General features: G+C 45.5%; 1 protein-coding gene across 1 annotated transcript; it reads right to left on the bottom strand.

The window, feature by feature from the left end:
- Positions 1–649: 649 nt before the first annotated feature.
- Positions 650–24,626, bottom strand: LOC311130443 (cilia- and flagella-associated protein 52-like; the record flags this gene model as incomplete). The annotated part of the gene is made up of 14 exons (XM_084163169.1): positions 650–831; positions 1,163–1,274; positions 15,813–15,915; positions 16,646–16,797; positions 17,076–17,221; positions 17,932–18,080; positions 18,442–18,612; positions 19,599–19,699; positions 19,805–19,921; positions 20,391–20,490; positions 20,657–20,785; positions 21,057–21,193; positions 21,405–21,604; positions 24,566–24,626. 14 exons carry the CDS (start codon positions 24,624–24,626, stop codon positions 650–652), a joined length of 1,860 nt encoding a protein of 619 aa, XP_084019295.1.

The following is a 24,626-nucleotide window of genomic DNA, read 5'->3' as shown; positions in this document are numbered from 1 at the left end:
CTCTCTTTCTCTTCTTTACCACACGACACGCATATAGGACAGTCATATCTGTATGAAATATTCATTTAATGTACTGTGTAGCCTGCCTTTTTACATTCACGGCGTTTTAATGGGGAAAAGGGGACGGCACAATCACTGCTGTTCTCCCCATAGAAGATCAAAGAGGATGCTATTCAAGGCTATGATGAGCAGATTAGTATCTTTATAATGTTCTGTGATTACAATATCCAGCTTTGCATTGATGAGGTTAAGAGTCCCTAAGTCAATTTGTTAGGTTAAATCCATGCATATTAGAACGTGTGTCTACGAAGTTTGTTGATACAGTATATTATTAGAGTATGGCGAATACCACACTATAACTATGCAATTACCTTCAACAAGCAAAATGTAGCTAGTAATACATATGTCAGTCAATATCGCACAATCAAAATTATATCCATTTATTTTCATGAATGAATTAAACATTTGCTCTATGATAGCACTACTGGCAGTGTTCATGAGTTCTTCGGAGTTGTTTGGTGTGAGGACAGGTGTGCATTGGGACTGGGCAGGGTCAAGGTCAAAAGTTAAACGTTTGTAGGGTGTGTGGGTCAAAGGTCATAGGGTCATGGGTTTTGACCCTCTGTTCTCCTGGCATCCGGGAGGCGCTCTAGGGGGAGGAGGGGTGGGGGTACCTCCACCGGAGCACGGCCCCGTCGACACTGGTGCTCACCATGCTCCTGTTGTTGGAAGAGATCTTGACGCTGGTGATGCTGCCGCTGTGGCCGACGCCCACGTGGGTCACCTCGCCCTCCGAGTAGTCCCACACCTTCACCAGCTTCTCGTCTCCACCTGAAGTGGGCCAGCAGAGACACATATACTTTGTTTATTTCTACGGCAAAGCCCACAAACATTGATCCAACCGCATGCTGGATGAACTCACATTCAACCAAGTGCTCTTCATGACAGTCCCAAACTATTGAGAGTCAATACAGAGATATTTAATGGACGGACCATGTGCTGTTGTTGATTGATGGTAGTCAACAGTAGCCTAGTCCTAGATCTGTTTGAGCTGTGCCAACTCCTATGTCAATGTCACGCCAAACAGTTGGCAAGATCACAAATCAACTCATGCTCTACCTCTTCAACTCAACTAACAAAACCAATGTAAAGCATACTATACCAGTGACAAAGTGCTGTCCGTCCTGTGAGATGTCCATGCCATTGATGGCTCCTGACAGGGAGCCCTCCAGTTCTCTGATGGCTGAGCCGTCATACACCTCCCAGTAACCAATCTGGAAATGAAGAAGACCATTCAGGTATATGGAATATGAATGAGAGAGCTTGTATATGTAAGACTTATAAGTCAGATTAGTTTATGACATATTCTATGTTATATTACAATAAATTATTAAAATGACCATGTATCATAGTTTTATAGTAAGTATGAATGCCACGCCTTGTATGTCTTCTGTTCGTTCATAGTATAGTAATTCCGCCTCACTGAATTATCTATCTTCATTATTCCACTATATGTAAATGGAGCCGGTGAGAGTCTATCAAGTTTTCGTGCGCCCGCCACAGTTAAAACAACATGTTTGTGACTCTAAATTAGAGTTAATCGTCCCGAGGGTTTGCAGCTGTCAAAGACAATTGTTTTTGAAGTTTATTTATAGCCGCACAGTAACGCCACAATCTCCCCACACACAGAAACGAGGTCCTTTCTTGTTATTTTTATGACAAAGCTAATTACAATTACAAACTAACTGACGCATATGAGAGGACAGAGGAATTTCATCATTAAAATGCAGCATGTGAGTGCTTCTTCAGGCATCAAGGAGGAGGAAACTGGCAGTTTGACTGACTGGCACCATATAACTGAACCATTTGTGATTTTAAGTATTGGAACTGGCCAAACTGATTGTACCTGGAAATTCATGATTTCTTTGTACGCACAATGGGCCTTATTAACAGAAAATCTAATCATCAACGAGTCAATGTTTAGGCTATAGAGTGAATATTACAATAACCAACACAATCAAGTGAGAAAAGGTCTCAAATGAATACATTTCAACTAGTATATCTGAATAAACCAGTTCAGAGGATTCATCAGAAAGGTGTAGGCCTATCAGAAAAAACCTCCAGTTGTATGCAATGAAACAAGTAATGTTACATGGGAGAGAGCTCAGAATAGCATTTATGAGAATAGCTTCTCGGACTGGATTTCATCTCTTAGCAAGACCACAAACATAATGCATTATGGGACTGAGGAAATGTAATCTCACAAAGAAACATCAAATACAGTTTGTAATAATGGGATTGAAGAGAAACAAATGGCAAAAAAAACAACGTATTTATAGTATTAAGAATGAAAAACCGTGCTCAAAGCAAAGAGCCAGCACAAGAGCCACATTTCTGTGGGATAATGTACCTCAATATAATTCAAATTCAATGGAAAGGCTTACTGACTGGAAAACACATTTGTTAGACATTATTGAGAAATACACAACAGTCAGGACTGTTCTTCTTCAATATGATTAAATTAAAATGGAAAGGCTCAAGGTTCTTTGCATGCATCATTGTGAAAACATATGGTCAACATAATGACCAACAACCATCATTTAGGCCTACATTATTTTTTCAATATGATTTAAATTAAATGGAAAAATCCACAGTGCTTTGCGTGCATTCATTCACTTTATGAAATAACATTTTTGGTCAGCATAATGAAAGAAAACCCCCTCAATACTAGCAGCAACTAGCTTACATGATTTGAATCTTAATCAAATTGCTTGCTATCATATGAGATGAGATATGACACAGCCAAAAGGTGAGAGGGAGGAGAGTTAGCCCAGTAGCAGACACAACACTCCCCCTCTCCAGTATAGTTTGTGTCATGTCATATAGGGAATGGGTTCAAATCCAGTTCGATTCTCTAGTCACGACCTCTCTCCCCTCTCCTGGTGTCTTGGAGGGCTTATTAGAGACCAGCGCCTGTGTGAGAGTGGCCGAGTCGCCATCACCCATCTGTGTTCCCTCCCTTATACTGTGGAACCTGGCTGCCATCCACGGCAACGTCCACCAGAAATGAATTACATCCAAGGCTAGCATGCGGCTACTGCAGGTTCATGCTCTACAACATTTGCAGAGTACGACCCTACCTTACACAGAAAGCGGCACAGGTCCTAATCCAGGCACTTCTCATCTCCCGCCTGGATTACTGCAACTCGCTGTTGGCTGGGCTCCCTGCCTGTGCCATTAAACCCCTACAACTCATCCAGAACGCTGCAGCCCTTCTGGTGTTCAACCTTCCCAAGTTCTCTCATGTCACCTCGCTCCTCCGCACACTCCACTGGCTTCCAGTTGAGGCTCGCATCTACTACAAGACCATGGTGCTTGCCTACGGAGCTGTGAGGGGAATGGCACCTCCTTACCTTCAGGCTCTGATCAGACCCTACACCCAAACGAGGGCACTACGTTCATCCACCTCTGGCCTGCTAGCTCCCCTACCTCTACGGAAGCACAGTTCCCGCTCAGCCCAGTCAAAGCTATTCGCTGCTCTGGCACCCCAATGGTGGAACAAGCTCCCCCACGACGCCAGGACAGCGGAGTCACTGACCACCTTCCGGAGACACTTGAAACCCTACCTCTTTAAGGAATACCTGGAACAGTATAAACTAATCCTTCTTCCCCCACCCCCCATTTTTAAAAAAAGAAGGAAAAATAAGGGGGTTGTCCCACTGGCTATCATAAGTTGAATGCACCAATTTGTAAGTCGCTCTGGATGAGAGCGTCTGCTAAATGATGTAAATGTAAATGTAAAATGCAACTCCTTTTCAAGGAGTGTTAGGTTGAAACATTAGGTTGCTAAGAGAAGGACACACTGAATTACATTTACATTTTACATTTTAGTCATTTAGCAGACGCTCTTATCCAGAGCGACTTACAGTTAGTGAATACATTTTTTTATTTTTATACTGGCCCCCCGTGGGAATCGAACCCACAACCCTGGCATTGCAAACGCCATGCTCTCTTTCATGGACTGGCTTGAATTGTGAGGATGACCACAATTTATTTTCATAATGAGCCAAATCTATCGGTTTTCTATCCAAAGTTGCAAAGGAAATCTATTTCATAAACATGAGACCAGCAAAATGGACAAAAGAGTGTGGCGGTATAGCAGGAACAGCGGCATCTAGTGGTCAAAATCGGGTACTTTCAGACTTCTTTATGGTAAATAATGCAAGTGACTTCAATGACTCATTTCTCTGAACAGGGGAAAGAAACATGACCAGATTCATAGGGCATACATTACAGTATGGAGAAGCAATACTACAAGCCGCAGCTTCATACTACTTGTCAAACAGAGAACTGATACTGTATACTGGTTGTTGGGGTGGGATTGGCATGGGGTGTGGGGGGCCCGTGGGTGGCTTTTGACAGTTTTTTGGGACAGCTCATCTTTCTCATTAGCTAATTTTCCCCCAACATCGGACACCCCCAACAGTGAGGGAAAAAAGTATTTGATCCCCTGCTGATTTTGTACGTTTTCCCACTGACAAAGACATGATCAGTCTATACTTTTAATTGTAGGTTTATTTGAACAGTGAGAGATAGAATAACAACAAAAAAATCCAGGAAAACGCATGTCAAAAATGTTATAAATTGATTTGCATTTTAATGAGGGAAATAAGTATTTGACCCCTCTGCAAAACATGACATAGTACTTGGTGGGAAAACCCTTGTTGGCAATCACCGAGGTCAGACGTTTCTTGTAGTTGGCCACCAGGTTTTCACACATCTCAGGAGGGATTTTGTCCCACTCCTCTTTGCAGATCTCTCCAAGTCATTAAGGTTTCGAGGCTGACGTTTGGCAACTCGAACCTGCAGCTCCCTCCACAGATTTTCTATGGGATTAAGGTCTGTAGACTGGCTAGGCCACTCCAGGACCTTAATGTGCTTCTTCTTGAGCCACTCCTTTGTTGCCTTGGCCGTGTGTTTTGGGTCATTGTCATGCTGGAATACCCATCCACGACCCATTTTCAATGCCCTGGCTGAGGGAAGGAGGTTCTCACCCAAAATTTGATGGTACATGGCCCCGTCCATCGTCCCTTTGATGCGGTGAAGTTGTCCTGTCCCCTTAGCAGAAAAACACCCCCAAAGCATAATGTTTCCACCTCCATGTTTGACGGTGGGGATGGTGTTCTTGGGGTCATAGGCAGCATTCCTCCTCCTCCAAACACAGCGAGTTGAGTTGATGCCAAAGAGCTCGATTTTGGTCTCATCTGACCACAGCACTTTCACCCAGTTCTCCTCTGAATCATTCAGATATTCATTGGCAAACTTCAGACGGGCCTGTATATGTGCTTTCTTGAGCAGGGGGACCTTGCGGGCGCTGCAGGATTTCAGTCCTTCACGGCGTAGTGTGTTACCCATTGTTTTCTTGGTGACTATGGTCCCAGCTGCCTTGAGATCATTGACAAGATCCTCCCGTGTAGTTCTGGGCTGATTCCTCACCGTTCTCATGATCATTGCAACTCCACGAGGTGAGATCTTGCATGAAGCCCCAGGCCAAGGGAGATTGACAGGTATTTTGTGTTTCTGCCATTTGCGAATAATCGCACCAACTGTTGTCACCTTCTCACCAAGCTGCTTGTCGATGGTCTTGTAGCCCACTCCAGCCTTGTGTAGGTCTACAATCGTGTCCCTGACATCCTTGGAGAGCTCTTTGGTCTTGGCTATGGTGGAGAGTTTGGAATCTGATTGATGGATTGCTTCTGTGGACAGGTGTCTTTTATACAGGTAACAAACTGAGATTAGGAGCACTCCCTTTAAGAGTGTGCTCCTAATCTCAGCTCGTTACCTGTATAAAAGACACCTGGGAGCCAGAAATCTTTCTGATTGAGAGGGGGTCAAATACTTATTTCCCTCATTAAAATACAAATCAATTTATAACATTTTTGACATGCGTCTTTCTGGATTTTGTTGTTATTATTCTGTCTCTCACTGTTCAAATAAACCTACCATAAAAATTATAGACTGATAATTTCTTTGTCAGTGGGCAAACATTCAAAATCAGCAGGGGATCAAATACTTTTTTCCCTCACTGTATCTTCGGACACTCTCTAGCAGTTGGAGGACTAAATCACCTCGAGCTCAACATTTAAATGGACTGGAAAATAACGGTACATTTTGCGACTAACGACACCCTTCTAGCTAGCTGACCACCGATTTTCAGTGCAATTTAAGTAAGTTAAGTTAGGTTTTGAGCGTTTTCAAAAAAGTTATATGTACACATTTTGTGGAACACGCTGCATATTGTAAAATTCGACTGCGCGACAGACCACACATAATTTAATATCCAACTTTTTACCTCTGAAATATAGCTAACGGATTTTCTAATGTTGCTAGCTTAGTTGCTAAATGTTGATAGAACTACTAAGACAGCAAAAAGGAAAGAAATTGTAAGCGTTAGATAATACATATCACGAAAACAGCTGAATGTTGTCAAGCTTTATCATATCAAAATTGGAGTCCTCTGACGGAGGCGTTTTGCACAATCTGCAAAAATTTATTTGGAACAGCTACATTATTGCAGTATTTAGTCAAATTTTTCAATGTATGCATCAATATTAAACTAATTGGGACACAACTTTTCATTACAGATAACATAAAACAAAAAACGTGGGTACACTTTCAGTTATTGTGAAAACTTTCATCACCTTTCAATGCCTTAGCTTTGAAATGTAAATGTTTATACATATTCAGATTGAGTTACAGTGAGGGAAAAAAGTATTTGATCCCCTGCTGATTTTGTACGTTTGCCCACTGACAAATAAATGATCAGTCTATAATTTTAATGGTAGGTTTATTTGAACAGTGAGAGACAGAATAACAACAACAAAATCCAGAAAAACGCATGTCAAAAATGTTATAAATTGATTTGCATTTTAATGAGGGAAATAAGTATTTGACCCCTCTGCAAAACATGACTTAGTACTTGGTGGCAAAACCCTTGTTGGCAATCACAGAGGTCAGACGTTTCTTGTAGTTGGCCACCAGGTTTGCACACATCTCAGGAGGGATTTTGTCCCACTCCTCTTTGCAGATCTTCTCCAAGTCATTAAGGTTTCGAGGCTGACATTTGGCAACTCGAACCATCAGCTCCCTCCACAGATGTTCTATGGGATTAAGGTCTGGAGACTGGCAAGGCCACTCCAGGCCCTTAATGTGCTTCTTGAGCCACTCCTTTGTTGCCTTGGCCGTGTGTTTTGGGTCATTGTCATGCTGGAATACCCATCCACGACCCATTTTCAATGCCCTGGCTGAGGGAAGGAGGTTCTCACCAAAGATTTGACGGTACATGGCCCTGTCCATCGTCCCTTTGATGCGGTGAAGTTGTCCTGTCCCCTTAGCAGAAAACACCCCCAAAGCATAATGTTTCCACCTCCATGTTTGACGGTGGGGATGGTGCCAAAGAGCTCCATTTTGGTCTCCTCTGACCACAACACTTTCACCCAGTTCTCCTCTGAATCATTCAGATGTTCATTGGCAAACTTCAGACGGGCATGTTAATGTGCTTTCTTGAGCAGGTGGACCTTGCGGGCGCTGCAGGATTTCAATCCTTCACGGCATAGTGTGTTACCAATTGTTTTCTTGGTGACTATGGTCCCAGCTGCCTTGAGATCATTGACAAGATCCTCCCATGTAGTTCTGGGCTGATTCCTCACCATTCTCTAATAATTGCAACTCCACGAGGTGAGATCTTGCATGGAGCCCCAGGCCGAGGGAGATTGACAGTTATTTTGTGTTTCTTCCATTTGCGAATAATCGCACCAACTATTGTCACCTTCTCACCAAGCTGCTTGGCGATGGTCTTGTAGCCCATTCCAGCCTTGTGTAGGTCTACAATCTTGTCCCTGACATCCTTGGAGAGCTCTTTGGTCTTGGCCATGGTGGAGAGTTTGGAATCTGATTGATTGATTGCTTCTGTGGACAGGTGTCTTTTATACAGGAAAGAAACTGAGATTAGGAGCACTCCCTTTAAGAGTGTGCTCCTAATCTCAGTTCGTTACCTGTATAAAAGACACCTGGGAGCCAGAAATCTCTCTGATTGAGAGGGGGTCAAATACTTATTTCCCTAATTTAAAATGCAAATCAATTTATAACATTTTTGACATGTGTTTTTCTGGATTTTATTGTTGTTATTCTGTCTCTCACTGTTCAAATAAATGTACCATTAAAATTATAGACTGATCATTTCTTTGTCAGTGGGCAAACGTACAAAATCAGCAGGGGATCAAATACTTTTTTCCCTCACTGTATCTTTCTAAAATGTGTATAGTATGCCAAGTTATTTAGCTACATGTATTAACACCACAGCATGGAGAAAGTCAAGAGGAAACAGTGGAGTGAGGTGGACATGTTCCATGCCATGGAGGACTGCGGGGCAGGGATTGCTATCCGCCAGGCTGCCAAGGTTAGGCATCTTTTGTTTTTAGGAGATGACCATGTGTATGTGAATTTTATCTGCTAGTAACAGTTTTCTTTTCTTATGTACCAAGGTGCATGGTGTACCTCGGCAGACCCTGGCGGACAGGCTGAGTGGCCAGGTGACCCATGGTTGTCGCAGTGGACCACCCACATTGCTTGCACCAGAGGATGAAAATTATCTGGTGCAGTACTGTATCTACTGTGCCAGCCATGGGTTCCCCTTCACCAGACAGAGGCTGATGAAATACGCCGACAAAATACGCAGGTATTTGGTGTTCTATGTATTTATGTATGTAGATTGGTGGACTGACTGTTCTCAATGTGTGTGATGTAAATGTGTATGGTGATGCCAAAACAAACATTTTTCATCCTGGATGGACAATTATATATTCTATTCTATTGTAGGTTTCGGCACCCAGGGGAAACAATCCCACCACTGGGGAAGAGGTGGTGGGAAATGTTCAGGAGGAGGCACAAGAACCTGAGCATGAGGAGGCCGGACACCCTGGACAGGGGGAGAGCTGAGTGTGCCACACGTCCGACGATGGACACCTTCTTCAATTCTTATGAGAAGCACTTGGAGGAGAGTGGGTTGAGGGAGAAACCCAGACAAATCTATAACTGCGATAGTCTGGGTTTCGTAGCGACCAGAGCAGGCACAAAGTGCTGGCTTCCCGGGCGCAAAACATGTGTACCAGCAGGCTCCGGGGACCAAGGAGCACATCACAGTGCTGGCCTGCTTCAACGCAGCTGGGGAGGACGTCCCCCCGTTTATCATCTACCCCAAATGTTTCCCCGGTGGCCATTACACACTGGGAGGCCCCCCCCAAGCCTTGTATGGACGGTCAAACAGTGGCTACATTGACGGGGACCTGTTCAGGAAGTGGTTTCAGTTCATTAAGCATGCAGTGAAAGAGCGCCCTCTCCTTCTCCTCTTCGATGGGCACAAGAGCCACATGGACCCAGAGGTGCTCGCGGCGGCACTAAGGGAAGGGGTTATACTTCTTTGTCTTTCACCACACTGCACCAATGTTCTGCAGCCGCTGGACGTGGCATACTTTGGCCCTTTAAATGCTGAGTTCTCCAAGGTAGCTGGAGACCTTAGCCATTTTGACCACTCCTACATGGTAAACAAATCAGAATTTGCCAGAGTATTCCGCTACCCATACCATAATAGAATATATAATATGCCATTTAGCAGACGCTTTTATCCAAAGCGACTTACAGTCATGTGTGCATACATTTTTACGTATGGGTGGTCCCGAGGATCGAACCCACTACCCTGGCTTTACAAGCGCCATGCTTTACCAATTGAGCTACAGAGGACCACAGTACCAGCGATGCAAGGACATGCGCTATGTGGTGGAAGGGTTTAAGAAGTGTGGCCTCAGTCATTGAAGGGTCCCGTATAATGCCGTCTCGGTCCCTACCGGGTCCCACCACCGCCTCTCCTGGAACCAGCAGCACTGTGCCGTCCATCAGCACCTCCTCCCCAGTGACCACAGGAGGACCCTCAGCCCCTGCACCTGCTCCAGTCCCAGCCCCTGTTCCTGTCCCAGCCCTAGAAGAGCCCTAATAGAGGGGGGCTGATAGCGAAGGACCTGGGGCACATCCTTACTGTCCTGAAGTATCGGCTGGACCGATAAAGAAGACTCCCTGTGGTCGCCACATGCCTCACCGGGGACGAATACACGCGCCAGTGGCAGGAGAGGGGTGAGAAGGAGAGGGCCGAGGCAGTGGAGAAAGAGCGTTGGGCAGCCCTCAGAACACGGAGGGCACAGGAGAGGTCTGCCATGGATGAGACCATTGACGCCATCGCCTCTGCTGGACCACCTGCTGGAACCACTCCTGACAGCTGCATCACCAATACCAGTGCCTCCCAGTGTGCAACACCTGTAGGAGCCGCCGGAGTCCCCAGCTGCAGAAGAAGGCCACGTGCCTACTCTCCCGGCCACACCATCGTCGGCCCCTCAACCCCACCATTACAAACACCAGCTCCTCCAAGCCATCGTCGGCGGTTTTGTCCACCACCACCACCACACCACCCCCCGTCTGTCACCACCAACACGGCCTCCTCTGGACCAACTGCCTCCTCCGTCTCCCCTGGTCACACCACCATAGCAGCCTCGTCTGGTGTCCCTGCCCCCTGCAATCTGAATACCGCCACCTCCACAGGTAAACACATGTTAAATTACGAAAAAATGACTTATCTATTTTATAAAACAGCAATATAAAAAAAAAATCTCTCTTTACATATCTACAGTACATAGCACCAGCCCTCAAGTCATCTCCACGTCCTCCAAAACCCCTGCAGAGGTATTGATGTAAAAAGGTTGAAAAGGGTTTTCATGAAACATGCTCTGTCTAACAATACTTTTTCTCAAACTGCAGCACAGAAAAGGAAGAGAAAAGCTCCACCGGTCACATCTGTCACGCCACCCATGACACCACTCTCAGGTACTTCATCATCTGTTTTTCTCTCTCTCTCTCAGTTGTATCAGTTACTATTGTTGTTGAAGAACTTCTACATTTTGCAAAACCATATTAATCAATTTTTATTATTATTTAATTTTTTATAAAAGAAGACACCACCTGATCCGCCTGCAAGCTCCTCTCAGGAGTGTAGATCCGAGGTGCCATGGGTGTGCTGTGACTTCTGCCAGCACTGGTTCCACTGCAGATGTCTGCAGTGGGATCAAGAGGTAGCGGTGGAGCTGGATTTTTATTGTGATTTTTGTGACAATATAGGGATGGAGGTCGAGATTTAATTGTTTGTTTTGTTTGTGTTCATATGAAATTATTTATTTGTAAAAATAAATAAAAAGTCTAAAATATAATATATATATATTTATTGAACCCATCTTGTGTATTTCTTCCTTTACTTTCCAAGTGCACCTCTGCAACACAAACTCCAACAGTGTTTTCATTGTTTATGTCAATGCACATAACTGAAATTAAAGTTTTATTTGATGTAAATTATTAATACTCATATTTTAGTATTCAACTGTTATCTACTTTCTCAAAACATAAGATTAATCTGTAAAACAAATGATGAGACATTATTTGGTTACAACACTGGTGAAGAACCATTTTTTAAGAGTCCACAGGAGGGCGCACTGGGCTACGCAATGAAAAGTTGACAGGCAAGTCATTATTTTTTACCGGAAGGCTAGCCAACTAGTCAACTATCTAGTAAACACTTCGGGTATGTAGGTGGTGTCTCTTTTTTGAACAAAATTAAACTGATATATCTTGTAATTGAACAAAATAGTAAGGTGGCCAATAACTGGGCGCCGTATGCCGATAATACGGGACGTATTGTTTTGCTAAACCGCTTATCAAAAAGCTGATAATAGCATTTCCACTGAAATGTCAAACTTGCTAATCGCTAACATTTTTACGACACCAATAATCACATAACATTGATGGCTTGATCACAAGATAACACTGAAGGTAATATCTTTTTTAAACGCTGTTGAATATGCCGATAATACAGGGTTCTACGCTAGTAAGAAGAGGTTCAAATCGGATGTTGGGTACGATATTTATTGAATATTATCTGAATCCTATCAATTAAAATGGCCAATTTGGGTGCAATCAATTAGCTTAATTTCTCAGATATAACATTTTATTCCAGCAAGATAATGTTTCTGGAATGCTCATCTTACCTGTTTCTAACTACAGAAACCATTTCAGAACAATCTGAGATGGTGGGTGTCATGACTTGCTGAAATGACATGGAACAACTCTTGCTTTAAAGGCCCAGTGCAGTCAAAAACATGATTTTCCTGTGTTTTATATATATTTACACACTATGAGGTTGGAATAATACTGTGAAAATTATAATAATGCCCATTTAGTGTAAGAGCTGTTTGAAAAGATCGCCTGAAATCTCTGCCTGTTCAAACCTCTGCGAATAACAGCTAGTTTTCATGTTACATATCCCTCCCATTAGACTCGTCCAATTAGGCCACTCACTCAGACTACTCCCAGACAGTCCTAGCAAAATTCTTGCTTCAGAAATTGCTCTTTGCTAAGAAGCTATTTTTGTTTATTTTTGACAATTTAAATTTAAAACATTGACAGTAAGGTACTTGTTGTTACCCAGAAATGATTTGATATTGAGATCAAAACGGCTGCATTGGAACTTTAAATACTAGGCTAATTGCCTAGCATGTATAGCTTCAGCTATAGGTCTTTCATAGGGAATATACAGTGGTCCTACAACAATTGCAATGCATTGAAAGCTACACAACCATTACAATGCATTGAAAGCTACACCACTGTGCCAAATCGAGATTAAATGTCCAGTCTTTTGTGTAATCTTATGGTATGTGTTGTGTAATTTCAATACCAGTATGTTGAAAACATGAATGTATGCTGTGCCAAGATTAGGCTACATTTTCACTCTATTGTGTGTAGCGTGTTGTGTAATTCCACCTATATGTTGAGGCAATACATCATTGAGGACAGTAACCCACTTATGAAGGGCTGTACACCATTAAAGCCTTCTTAGCTACTGTGTGGGCTTCCATTTATCCCAATGCTACGCTCAGCCATGTATTTGACCATGCTAATCCGCTTACATACAGTACCTCTCGCCAACAAAATATAATTCCCCTCTTTTAATTGAACACCTCAAGGACATTAGTCAAACAAAGAAGTTATAGGACGTTCAAGAGCCCTCTCTCTTTTAAACGGAACACTTCAGAACGTCTTTATTGTCCTATTAGTGCTGGACAATAGGAAGGCCACCGCAGAAGCCTATATACCATGCCTCTGATAATTGACATGCCACAATAGCTAATAATAAATAACACAGGATCAATCCCAAGATCCTGATGGCCCTACATCACAATCAGCCAAAACTGGAACCAACACACAGGAGTGCTGGGTCATCATCACAAGAGGCTTCTGGCTGACCCCACAACAGAACCACCACCAGCAGTAGTCTGTTCTGTTGTCTCCGTCCATCCGACAGACTGTCCCCAAAGACCCTCTACCACTGACTGAACTCTGAGCCAAGGAGCTGCTTCATCCAATCTCTCTCTCTCTCACTCACTCACTCACTCCAGACAGAGCGCCTGTGTCCTGGGGCGAGCAGATGGTGGATCTGGCACACGGGCACTTGGATGGCATAGGCGGGAATCGCATCCGCAGGAAGACGCGAAAGCCAGAGTACTCTCTTTTTTCCTCTCTCATTTTCTGTCTCAGCACATTCACAGTGCTAGCTAATCAGTACAGTTTGTCCTCACCTCACAGTGTGGTGTTGAGACAACAATATGGGCCTTATTAGTCTGTAGAGCTTGTGATGAGTGGATATTAAGGCGCATATTGAAGAGGGGCTATTGTGAACCTCGGCTCCCAGCTTATGTAACTCAGTTTTTATTATAGGTAATCAAGGCGTAAAGAGGTGTTACATACAGTGGGGAAAAAAAGTATTTAGTCAGCCACCAATTGTGCAAGTTCTCCTACTTAAAAAGATGAGAGAGGCCTATAATTTTCATCATAGGTACACGTCAACTATGACAGACAAAATGAGATTTTTTTTCTCCAGAAAATCACATTGTAGGATTTTTAATGAATTTATTTGCAAATTATGGTGGAAAATAAGTATTTCAAAAGTTTCTCAATACTTTGTTATATACCCTTTGTTGGCAATGACACAGGTCAAACGTTTTCTGTAAGTCTTCACAAGGTTTTCACACACTGTTGCTGGTATTTTGGCCCATTCCTCCATGCAGATCTCCTGTAGAGCAGTGATGTTTTGGGGCTGTCGCTGGGCAACACGGACTTTCAACTCCCTCCAAAGATTTTCTATGGGGTTGAGATCTGGAGACTGGCTAGGCCACTCCAGGACCTTGAAATGCTTCTTACGAAGCCACTCCTTCGTTGCCCGGGCGGTGTGTTTGGGATCATTGTCATGCTGAAAGACCCAGCCACGTTTCATCTTCAATGCCCTTGCTGATGGAAGGAGGTTTTCACTCAAAATCTCACGATACATGGCCCCATTCATTCTTTCCTTTACACGGATCAGTCGTCCTGGTCCCTTTGCAGAAAAACAGCCCCAAAGCATAATGCTTCCACCCCCATGCTTCACAGTAGGTATGGTGTTCTTTGGATGCATCTCAGCATTCTTTCTCCTCCAAACACGACGAGTTGAGTTTTTACCAAAAAGTTCTATTTTGGTTTCATCTGACCATATGACATTCTCCCAATCCTCTTCTGGATCATCCAAATGCACTCTAGCAAACTTCAGACGGGCCTGGACATGTACTGGCTTAAGCAGGGGGACACGTCTGGCACTGCAGGATTTGAGTCCCTGGCGGCGTAGTGTGTTACTGATGGTAGGCTTTGTTACTTTGGTCCCAGCTCTCTGCAGGTCATTCACTAGGTCCCCCCGTGTGGTTCTGGGATTTTTGCTCACCGTTCTTGTGATCATTTTGACCCCACGGGGTGAGATCTTGCGTGGAGCCCCAGATCGAGGGAGATTATTAGTGGTCTTGTATGTCTTCCATTTCCTAATAATTGCTCCCACAGTTGATTTCTTCAAACCAAGCTGCTTACCTATTGCAGATTCAGTCTTCCCAGCCTGGTGCAGGTCTACAATTTTGTTTCTGGTGTCCTTTGACAGCTCTTTGGTCTTGGCCATAGTGGAGTTTGGAGTGTGACTGTTTGAGGTTGTGGACAGGTGTCTTTTATACTGATAACAAGTTCAAACAGGTGCCATTAATACAGGTAACGAGTGGAGGACAGAGGAGCCTCTTAAAGAAGAAGTTACAGGTCTGTGAGAGCCAGAAATCTTGCTTGTTTGTAGGTGACCAAATACTTATTTTCCACCATAATTTGCAAATAAATTCATTAAAAATCCTACAATGTGATTTTCTGGATTTTTTTATTCTCAATTTGTCTGTCATAGTTGACGTGTACCTATGATGAAAATTACAGGCCTCTCTCATCTTTTTAAGTGGGAGAACTTGCACAATTGGTGGCTGACTAAATACTTTTTTCCCCCACTGTAAACCTTATATAGTGGCTTATTATGACTGGTAAAGAGGTGGGGAAACATTTCAAACCATGACACAGCTGATACGTGTGCATGGTTACAAGCTTGATATGGCCTTTCTACAGTACATCAATACTAGTCTCTCTAATAGATCTCATCTCGAACATCTAACATCTGGAGATGAGATGATGGCCAACGACAACAGCCTTCTCTCACTTTCCATGACTGGTGACTAGAAACCATACGCTGCACAGAGAAATCATCAGCTAGCTACAGTGTGCTGTGCCAGTGAGTCTTGGCACCAAGAGGGACCTGAGTCTTTCTAATTCCAAACCTTTCTGTCGGTGCCACTGGTGATGATCTGGTACTCCTCAGGGTGGTAGCAGACACTTCTGAACAGAGTGTTGGCCAGGACCACCTGATTCCTCACAAAACGCCTGCAGCGGGAGGACGAGAGGGAGGGAGGGGACCAGGGAGAGAGAGAAAGAAAGAGATAGAGAGAGAAGGAGAGCAAGAGACTTGAAATGAATGTTGAACACAGGAAACACATGAATGGAGGAGTGGTATTAATGGTTGTGGTAGTGGTAGTAATCATGTGTGTTGAAAGCCTCCCATAGTGGGAAGCCAATGCAATCAGACAGTGAGGGATAAATGATTAAGGGCATGGGGTAAAGAAGTGTGTCTGTGCGTGCTTGCACATCTACGTGTGTTCATGGATTTGAGCATGCGTACATACATGTGTCACACCCTGATCTGCTTCACCTGTCTTTGTGATTGCTTCCACCCCCCTCCAGGTGTCACCCATCTTCCCCATTATCCCCAGGGTATTTATACCTGTGTTCTCTGTTTGGCTGTTGACAGTTAGTTTTGTTTTGTCAAGCCTACCAGTGGTTTTCCCCTTGCCCCTGTCTTTCTCAAGTTCCTGTTTTCCCGGTTTTGACCATTCTGCCTGCCCTGACCCTGAGCCTGCCTGCTGTTCTGTACTTTCTGGACTCTGATCTGGATTACTGACCTCTGCCCGCCCTTGACCTGTCGTTTGCCTGCCCCCTGTTTTTGTAATAAACATTTGTTACTTTGACACTGTCTGCATCTGGGTCTTCTCCTGAAACGTGATAACGTGTGTGTGTGTGTGTGTGTGTGTACATGAGAATGTGCATTTGAACTCACACCAAGTCCCAGATGATGCAGGCCCCGTCAGAGCTGGCGGTGACACACTCCTTGTCGTTGCTCTTGATCTTGATGCTGGTGACGGTGGCTTTGTGCTCCTTCATGGTCTCAATGAGCCGGTGACAGCCCTGCAGGATCTCCCACACACGCACCTGCAACAGGCCAGAGAGGGACACTAGGTCTCAATACAATGTTGTTGAGGAACCCCTCTAAAACATTGTTTCAAATATGTATGTAATAAAGAAAATATGTTTTCTGGGGAGTTTTTTTGTGAGGAGGAAGGGGGAAAAAGGAAGTGCTGTCACATTCATGTGAGAACACTTTTTTAAAATGGTGGTTAATTAATACTGGTGGTTATTAATCTATGCTCTCTCTTTAAATATAGACTAAAAGGTGTCCTGTGCCATGCCAGGGTGACTTTTCATCTGACCTGTCCCTCTCCTCCTCCACTAATGATCCTCTTGCAGTCCCTGGTGCCAGCGATGGCCGTCACGCCCATGCTGTGGGCATTGTGGATGACCAGCATGGCTTTGCCAGTCTCCGGGGCAAACACACGGATCTTCCCATCGTTCCAGGCTGGAAAACAATTGGAACAGGAAAACTATATTAGATGGGAATAGTCGATACACGTACAAGTATTTCTATATTGAGATTGTGCTATAATGTGCTGTGATGATAGCCTGGTTCCAGATCTATTTGTGCTATCATGCCAAACACTGTGGCCATTCAGCAGTCTTTGGCATGACAAGGAGTGGCATGATGGCCCAAACAGACTGGCACCCAGGCTACCGTGAAGATTGTGGGCTCAGTTCCTTATATAGGACGTGTGTCTTAACTGTAAATGGCTGGAATAAAAATGTACAGTAGATAATCAAATCATTTATTATTATTATCATGACTATCAACCCTAAACCATTATCAACATTCAAGGCTCCAACAATGAGAAGGAATATCAGGCTCATTCACACTCTCTCATAGAAAATACTGTCATTATTTGTGCTCCATAATCATTTACACTAGTCCATCATCGTTCTAACTTAAGACAATGCCATATGCTGCATTGATGACGTACCATCCCTCCCTAGTGTAGTGCTAGCCACATCAGGGTTGTGGGTTCGATTCCCGCATGGACCACATATACAGTGCGTGTGTGTCTACGCGTTTGTGTATGCATGTGTGTGTGTATGCGCAAGTGTGTGTATGCGTGTGTGTGCACTTAATTGTGTGTGTGTTCATCTTTTTAACGACCCCATTGGCATACAGAACTACTATTGGTTCCTGCCTACCGCTGATGATGCTGTGTCCGTCGATCATGAAGTCCAGGGCGTTGCAGATCATGTTGGGCACGGAGATCCGCAGCAGCTCCTTGGAGGTCTCGGCATGCCACACTCTGATGTCATCCTGGGAACACGTGGCAAATAGCTCAGACGAACCACTGGGAGAGATACAGACAGATCACTGGAATAAGTTTGTGGGCAGTCATTCTGCACTTTGGTCTATGGAACAGGAGTTACCTTGTCCCAGAGCCAAAGGCTATAATACATGTTTATGCTTTAAACATGGTCATATCGCCCTCTAGTGGGAGTAAATGGGCAATGACAGCAAAGCATGTAGGTAGACGAAAGCAATGTTATTTGAGGTGGAGATAGGTAAAGACAGCTATATATTTGAGGTGACATATGGCAATCAGGTAGTAGTGAAAATAGAATGTGTGCTATAAAACAATATTGTGGGAAAAAAAGTGAATCACATACAGTATGTAATCTTGTCTCTAAATGTGTGCCTTTATCACTCACAAAGGGAAGGCCACGTCTTTGACGGCACTGTTGTGACTGGTGGCGATCAGCTCCTCTTTGAAGTCTGTGTAGCCAAAACGGTAGATCTGAGATGCCTCGGTCCCTGCAAAGAACTGGTGGCCCTCGCCTCTCACAGCGATGGACGTCACTCCCCCCTCCAACGGAACCTTCCTATCAGAGTTAGAAGATGAAGGGCAGAATGCCACAGTGAGTACATCATGTATTTCTATACATAGCGTTAAAAGGCCCACGTCCCTGCAAAGAACTGGTGGCCCTCGCCTCTCACAGCGATGGACGTCACTCCCCCCTCCAACTGAACCTTCCTATCAGAGTTAGAAGATGAAGGGCAGAATGCCACAGTGAGTACATCATGTATTTCTACACATAGCGTTAAAAGGCCCACTATGTAATAAAAAATGAAATAAAATCTCAGCCCCACCACTTGGTTTGCCATGAAGCTGAGGGGCTGAAGAAATGTAACAACTCTAACGTATAGATTAGGCTATGGATGCAACATGACAGTTTTAGATAGATGATATAGACCCAGTGGTTCTCAACTGGTGGATCGAGGCCCAAATTTGGGTCACGGGAGTCTGAATTTAAACTACTAATACAAGGTAGAAAGTGTGTATAAATTATAATGAAAATAATTGTTTTTATAATTTATTCTCAGAATGTTTTTGTTGTATTGTCATTATAGAGCTATTAGCTGCACTATTTAGCAAATGTGGTTAATTTTGTGGTCTCAAACAAGTGAGCTTGCCAACCTCCATCAAGAATATGAGCAATATGGATTTATTGACAATGAAAAAGTTGTGAATGTTGTTCGCTTGTCTAATATACAATGAACACGCAACAATTTCAAAGATTTTAATGTGTTACAGTTCATTTAAGGAAATCAGTTAATTGAAATAAATTCATTAGGCCCTAATCGATGGATTTCATATGACTGGGAATCAAGTAGATTGCAAGGTGGGCACTTTGACTGACAGATTGTGTCCAGCCCAGAGGATGCAAAGTTGCATACATTAATGGGTCTGGACCGAACCCACCTCTGGATGGCTTGGTATGTGGACAAATGGGATCTCATCCAATACATGATTGTTGACAGATGTGGTTGTTCTTATCTCGTATGTCAACCTGCAGTACTTACTTACTTGATGGTTTTGAAGTTAGCTCCCGAGCACAAAGTGAACATGCCATCCCCAGAGCCCACCAGGATGTCCCCAGAATTCAGCACCTTCAGTGTGTTCACACCCTGCACCAAAAAGACAGAGGGACAGCTGTATCAAATCTCAACTACAGTTGAGGATCTCAGAGATACGAACATGTGGAAGTCGCTCAGGACAGTGAAATGACCCACCTTGCTGAATTTCTGTTTTCGTGGCCCACAGCTGTTGAGGAGGCGGGTCTTCAGGTTGACCTTCAGGATGTCACCACTGGTGGTTCCGCAGTAAAAGAAATGGTCGTCGTCTGGGATCTGTGATGCAATGGGGCCACCTTAGAAGTAAGTCTTACGTCTCTACCTGTACTACTTTGAGAGGCTGCTTGATATGCCGGGAAATACTTTATCTTTATCTTAATTCAGAGATCAATTGACCTCAGACAACAATTTCCATTTGAATAAAATAACAGGAACCTGAACTTGTGTGTTTACAGATTTTCTCATTAATAAACCATAACAAGTATTGATGAATAGTCTACCTTTGCTTTGTCTCAAAACGTACTTTGAGTGGTTAAGAATGGGATGTACAATATCATTTTGGGGGGCATTTGGCACCATTGTGAAATTTACTCACTGGTTGAATCAATGTTGTTTCCACGTCATTTCAATGAAATGACATTGAAGCAACGAGGAATCGATGTTGAATTGACGTCTGTGCCCAGTGGGTACTCAATCGGTACCACTATTACTTTGAGCTGTGTCTGCTTTCTATGGTTTAGCTCACCTCAATGCATTTGACAATCCTCTTCAGCTGTCCTGTCTGGCATTCCGTAGGCCGGATCTTCCTATTTGGAAGGTCTAGCTCCCAAACACGCATCGTGCCACTTCAGGGAAACAACATATCACAAGTGTGTTAATTCGAAAGTATTAATAATAAACTGTATTTATTTAATCATTCTGCGTCATGTTCAGGTCCAATAAAGATCAGTTCTGATTGACAAAGTAATATTCTATTCTATCAGCAACCCAGAGTCTCTGCAAGTCACTCACTTGCCAGCGGAGATGAAGATGTTGTCGCTGTGGTTGGTGTACTCAATGGTGAGGCAGTGGCCCGCACTGTGGGCAGAGGCGGGGCTACCACAGATCGCTTCTTTGCTCTCAAGGTTCCACACCACAATGCTGAAAACACAAACCATTCACATTTACAGACATTCTGTAGTACAACCTACAAAATGACTGTTGAAATTCTTCCAATGCAAAAGTAGTTTTTAAAGTCACACAATCATCCAAAGCCTGCTGGATCTAATCAATCTAATAATCTAATCAAAGGTCTGAGGACCGGCTGATTAGTAGGATAAGGTGTGTTATAGCAGGACTGGAACAAAATTCTGCAGGAGGGAAGCTCCCCGCAAGAGGAGGGTTGGCCACCCCTTATCAAGCTACCTCTTACCTTCCATCATCCTGTCCACCCAGGGACACAAGGTACTTGTCATTGGGGGAGAAGGCAAGTCCCTCCACCTTCGCTTTGTGGAGCTGTAGTCTGGCGTGGATCGCTCTCTTCTCATAATCCCAGATGATCAGATCAGCCTGGAACAACATAGATTAACTCTGTAAACTACTGCCATTCATGTGTTTCCTATGTTCAACATTCATCTGTAGCCTCTCCCTCCATCCAATTGTGTCTGTCTGTCTGTCTGTCTGTCTGTCTGTCTGTCTGTCTGCCTCTCTCTCTGATATCAAGAGGTGAAACATGACTGCTCTCTTATTATGAGAAAGTTTCACTGTCTTTATAGTTTATCTTGAAGCCCATGAAGGTGACCTGTCCAGAAGCGATGTAGCGTCCGCTTTTGGACACAGTGACACAGGAGACATTGTTGGTGTGTCCATGGAGGAACTCCTGTTTGCCGTCTTTCAGGCTCTTCAAAATAACAGTGCAACCAAGAGGATAGATGAAGTGTTCTCTGTCTGGGTGCACTCTGAGGCCAGAAAAGACATGTCCTGTCAAAAAAAAAAGTAAAAGCAAGTAAAGACATGCTTTAAACCAGAACTAAAGATGAGGATATTATTATGATTTAACCTAACTTGGTTGTCTGAAGGATTCAGGATGTCACGATCGTCGTAGAGAGTAGACCAATGCGCAGCGTTGGTTGCGAACATACTTAACTTTATTATCTTAAGTGATAATATAACAACAAAACAATAAACGAAACGTGCAGTCCTACGGTTAACACAGAAACAAACCAAACGGAAACAAGATCCCACAAACACTAAGGGAAACAGACTGTTTAAATATGGCTCCCAATCAGAGACAACCAGCAACAGCTGACACTCGTTGCCTCTGATTGGGAGCCACTCTGGCCAACATAGAAATACCACAACTAGAACTCCCACACAGAACATAAACACATAGAATTTACACACCCTGGCTCAACATATAGAGTCCCCAGAGCCAGGGTGTGACAGTACACCCCCCCAAAGGCGCGGACTGCGACCGCGCCTGAACATAAACAAACCAGGGGAGGGCTGGTTGGGCATTCCTCCTCGGAGGCGGTTCCGGCTCCGGGCTTGACCACCACCCTCTAATAATCCCCCCGTAGCGCCCCTGGTCCGGTCTGGCCCCGCTGGCTGGAGCTGGACTGGACCTCGTAGGAGCGGATTGCTTCAGCTCCGGTGTGGAGCAGCTGACCGGTACCTGACCAGGCACCGGTGACCCAGGCACGGGTTATGCCGGACTGACAACGCACACCCCTGGCTTGGTGCGTGGAGCAGGAACGGGCCGGACCGGACTGACAATGCGCACCCCTGGCTTGGTGCGTGGAGTAGCAACGGGCCGGACCGGGCTGACGATGCGCACCCCTGGCTTGGTGCGTGGAGCAGGAACGGGCCGGACCGGGCTGACGATGCGCACCCCTGGCTTGGTGCGTGGAGCAGCAACGGGCCGGACCGGGCTGACGATGCGCACCCCTGGCTTGGTGCGTGGAGCAGGAACGGGCCGGACCGGGCTGACGATGCGCACCCCTGGCTTGGTGCGTGGAGCAGGAACGGGCCGGACCGGGCTGACGATGCGCACCCCTGACTTGGTGCGTGGAGCAGGAACGGGCTGGACCGGGCTGACGACTCGCACCCCTGGCTTGGTGCGAGTGGCAGGAACAGGCCGGGCCGGGCTGGCGACGTGCACCGTAGCTTTGGTGCGAGTGGCAGGAACAGGCCGGGCCGGGCTGGCGACGCGCACCGTAGCTTTGGTGCGAGTGGCAGGAACAGGCCGGGCTGGCGACGCACAACGTAGGCTTGGTGCGAGTGGCAGGAACAGGCCGGGCCGGGCTGGCGACGCGCACCGTAGGCTTGGTGCGAGGGGCAGGAACAGGCCGGGCCGGGCTGGCGAAGCACACCGTAGGCTTGGTGCGAGGGGCAGGAACAGGCCGGGCCGGGCTGGCGACGCGCACCGTAGGCTTGGTGCGAGGGGCAGGAACAGGCCGGGCTGGGCTGGCGACGCGCACCGTAGGCTTGGTGCGAGGGGCAGGAACAGGCCGGGCCGGGCTGGCGACGCACACCGTAGGCTTGGTGCGGGGAGCAGGGACAGGCCGGGCTGGGCTGGCGACACGCACCGTAGGCTTGGTGCGAGGGGCAGGAACAGGCCGGGCCGGGCTGGCGACGCACACCGTAGGCTTGGTGCGGGGAGCAGGAACAGGCCTGGCTGGGCTGGCGACGCGCACCGTAGGCTTGGTGCGAGGGGCAGGAACAGGCCGGGCCGGGCTGGCGACGCACACCGTAGGCTTGGTGCGGGGAACAGGAACAGGCCGGGCCGGGCTGGCGACGCGCACCGTAGGCTTGGTGCGAGGGGCAGGAACAGGCCGGGCCGGGCTGGCGACACGCACCGTAGGCTTGGTGCGAGGAACAGGAACAGGCCGGACCGTACTGGCAATACACCTCAGTACCTCTCGCCGTGCCTCTACATCTTCCTTCCCTCTTCTCACCAATGGCTCCCGTAACCTGGTGGCCTTCTGAACTCGCCCCTTATATGCCTCCAGCAGCCCCGTCGTCCATGCCATGTGCCCCCCCCTAAATATTTTTTGGGGTTGCCTCTCGTCCGTCCGACGACGACACTGTTGACGCCGTTGCTCCTCTCTCCGTCGCACCTCTACCGTCTCACTCCATGGACGGCGATCCATCCCGGCCTGGATTTCCTCCCAGGTCCAGGACCCCTGCCCGTCCAATATTTGCTCCCACGTCCAGGCTGCCTGCTCCTGGACACGCTGCTTGGTCCTGGTATGGTGGGATCTTCTGTCACGATCGTCGTAGAGAGTATACCAATGCGCAGCGTTGGTTGCGAACATACTTACCTTTATTATCTTAAGTGATAATATAACAACAAAACAATAAACGAAACGTGCAGTCCTACAGCTAACACAGAAACAAACCAAACGGAAACAAGATCCCACAAACACTAAGGGAAACAGACTGTTTAAATATGGCTCCCAATCAGAGACAACCAGCAACAGCTGACACTCGTTGCCTCTGATTGGGAGCCACTCTGGCCAACATAGAAATACCACAACTAGAACTCCCACACAGAACATAAACACATAGAATTTACACACCCTGGCTCAACATATAGAGTCCCCAGAGCCAGGGTGTGACACAGGAGAAACTCATGAAGGTAAACAACCATGATGGATAGAGTTTTGAAGGATACTGAACTGAACAGCACATTACAAATTATTTAGTTATCTTTAGACACATTGAAAATATGTCAAACTAGCTGAAAACCCCACTAGCAACAAGCAACAGTAGTAGCTACCATAGCATGTCCTGATCCTAGTGACAACAGCCATATCACTCAGGGCAACAAATAACGTTAGCTAACGTGTGTATTACTTGTTACCAGATAACTTGGTTTGCTAAGCTGAATATGTTAGCTAGCTAGCTAGCTAAATAGGCTGGGAGGATATTTTACATTACCATTGAACCCAATTACAGCCTCCAGCTCAAGCCGTGGAATCTCTTGTGCATCTCCAGCCAT

The sequence above is a fragment of the Coregonus lavaretus genome, assembly GCF_964263955.1.
Source record: "Coregonus lavaretus genome assembly, chromosome: 6".
Classification (NCBI taxonomy): Eukaryota; Metazoa; Chordata; class Actinopteri; order Salmoniformes; family Salmonidae; genus Coregonus; species Coregonus lavaretus.
This window is presented reverse-complemented; position numbering and strand designations above follow the sequence as displayed.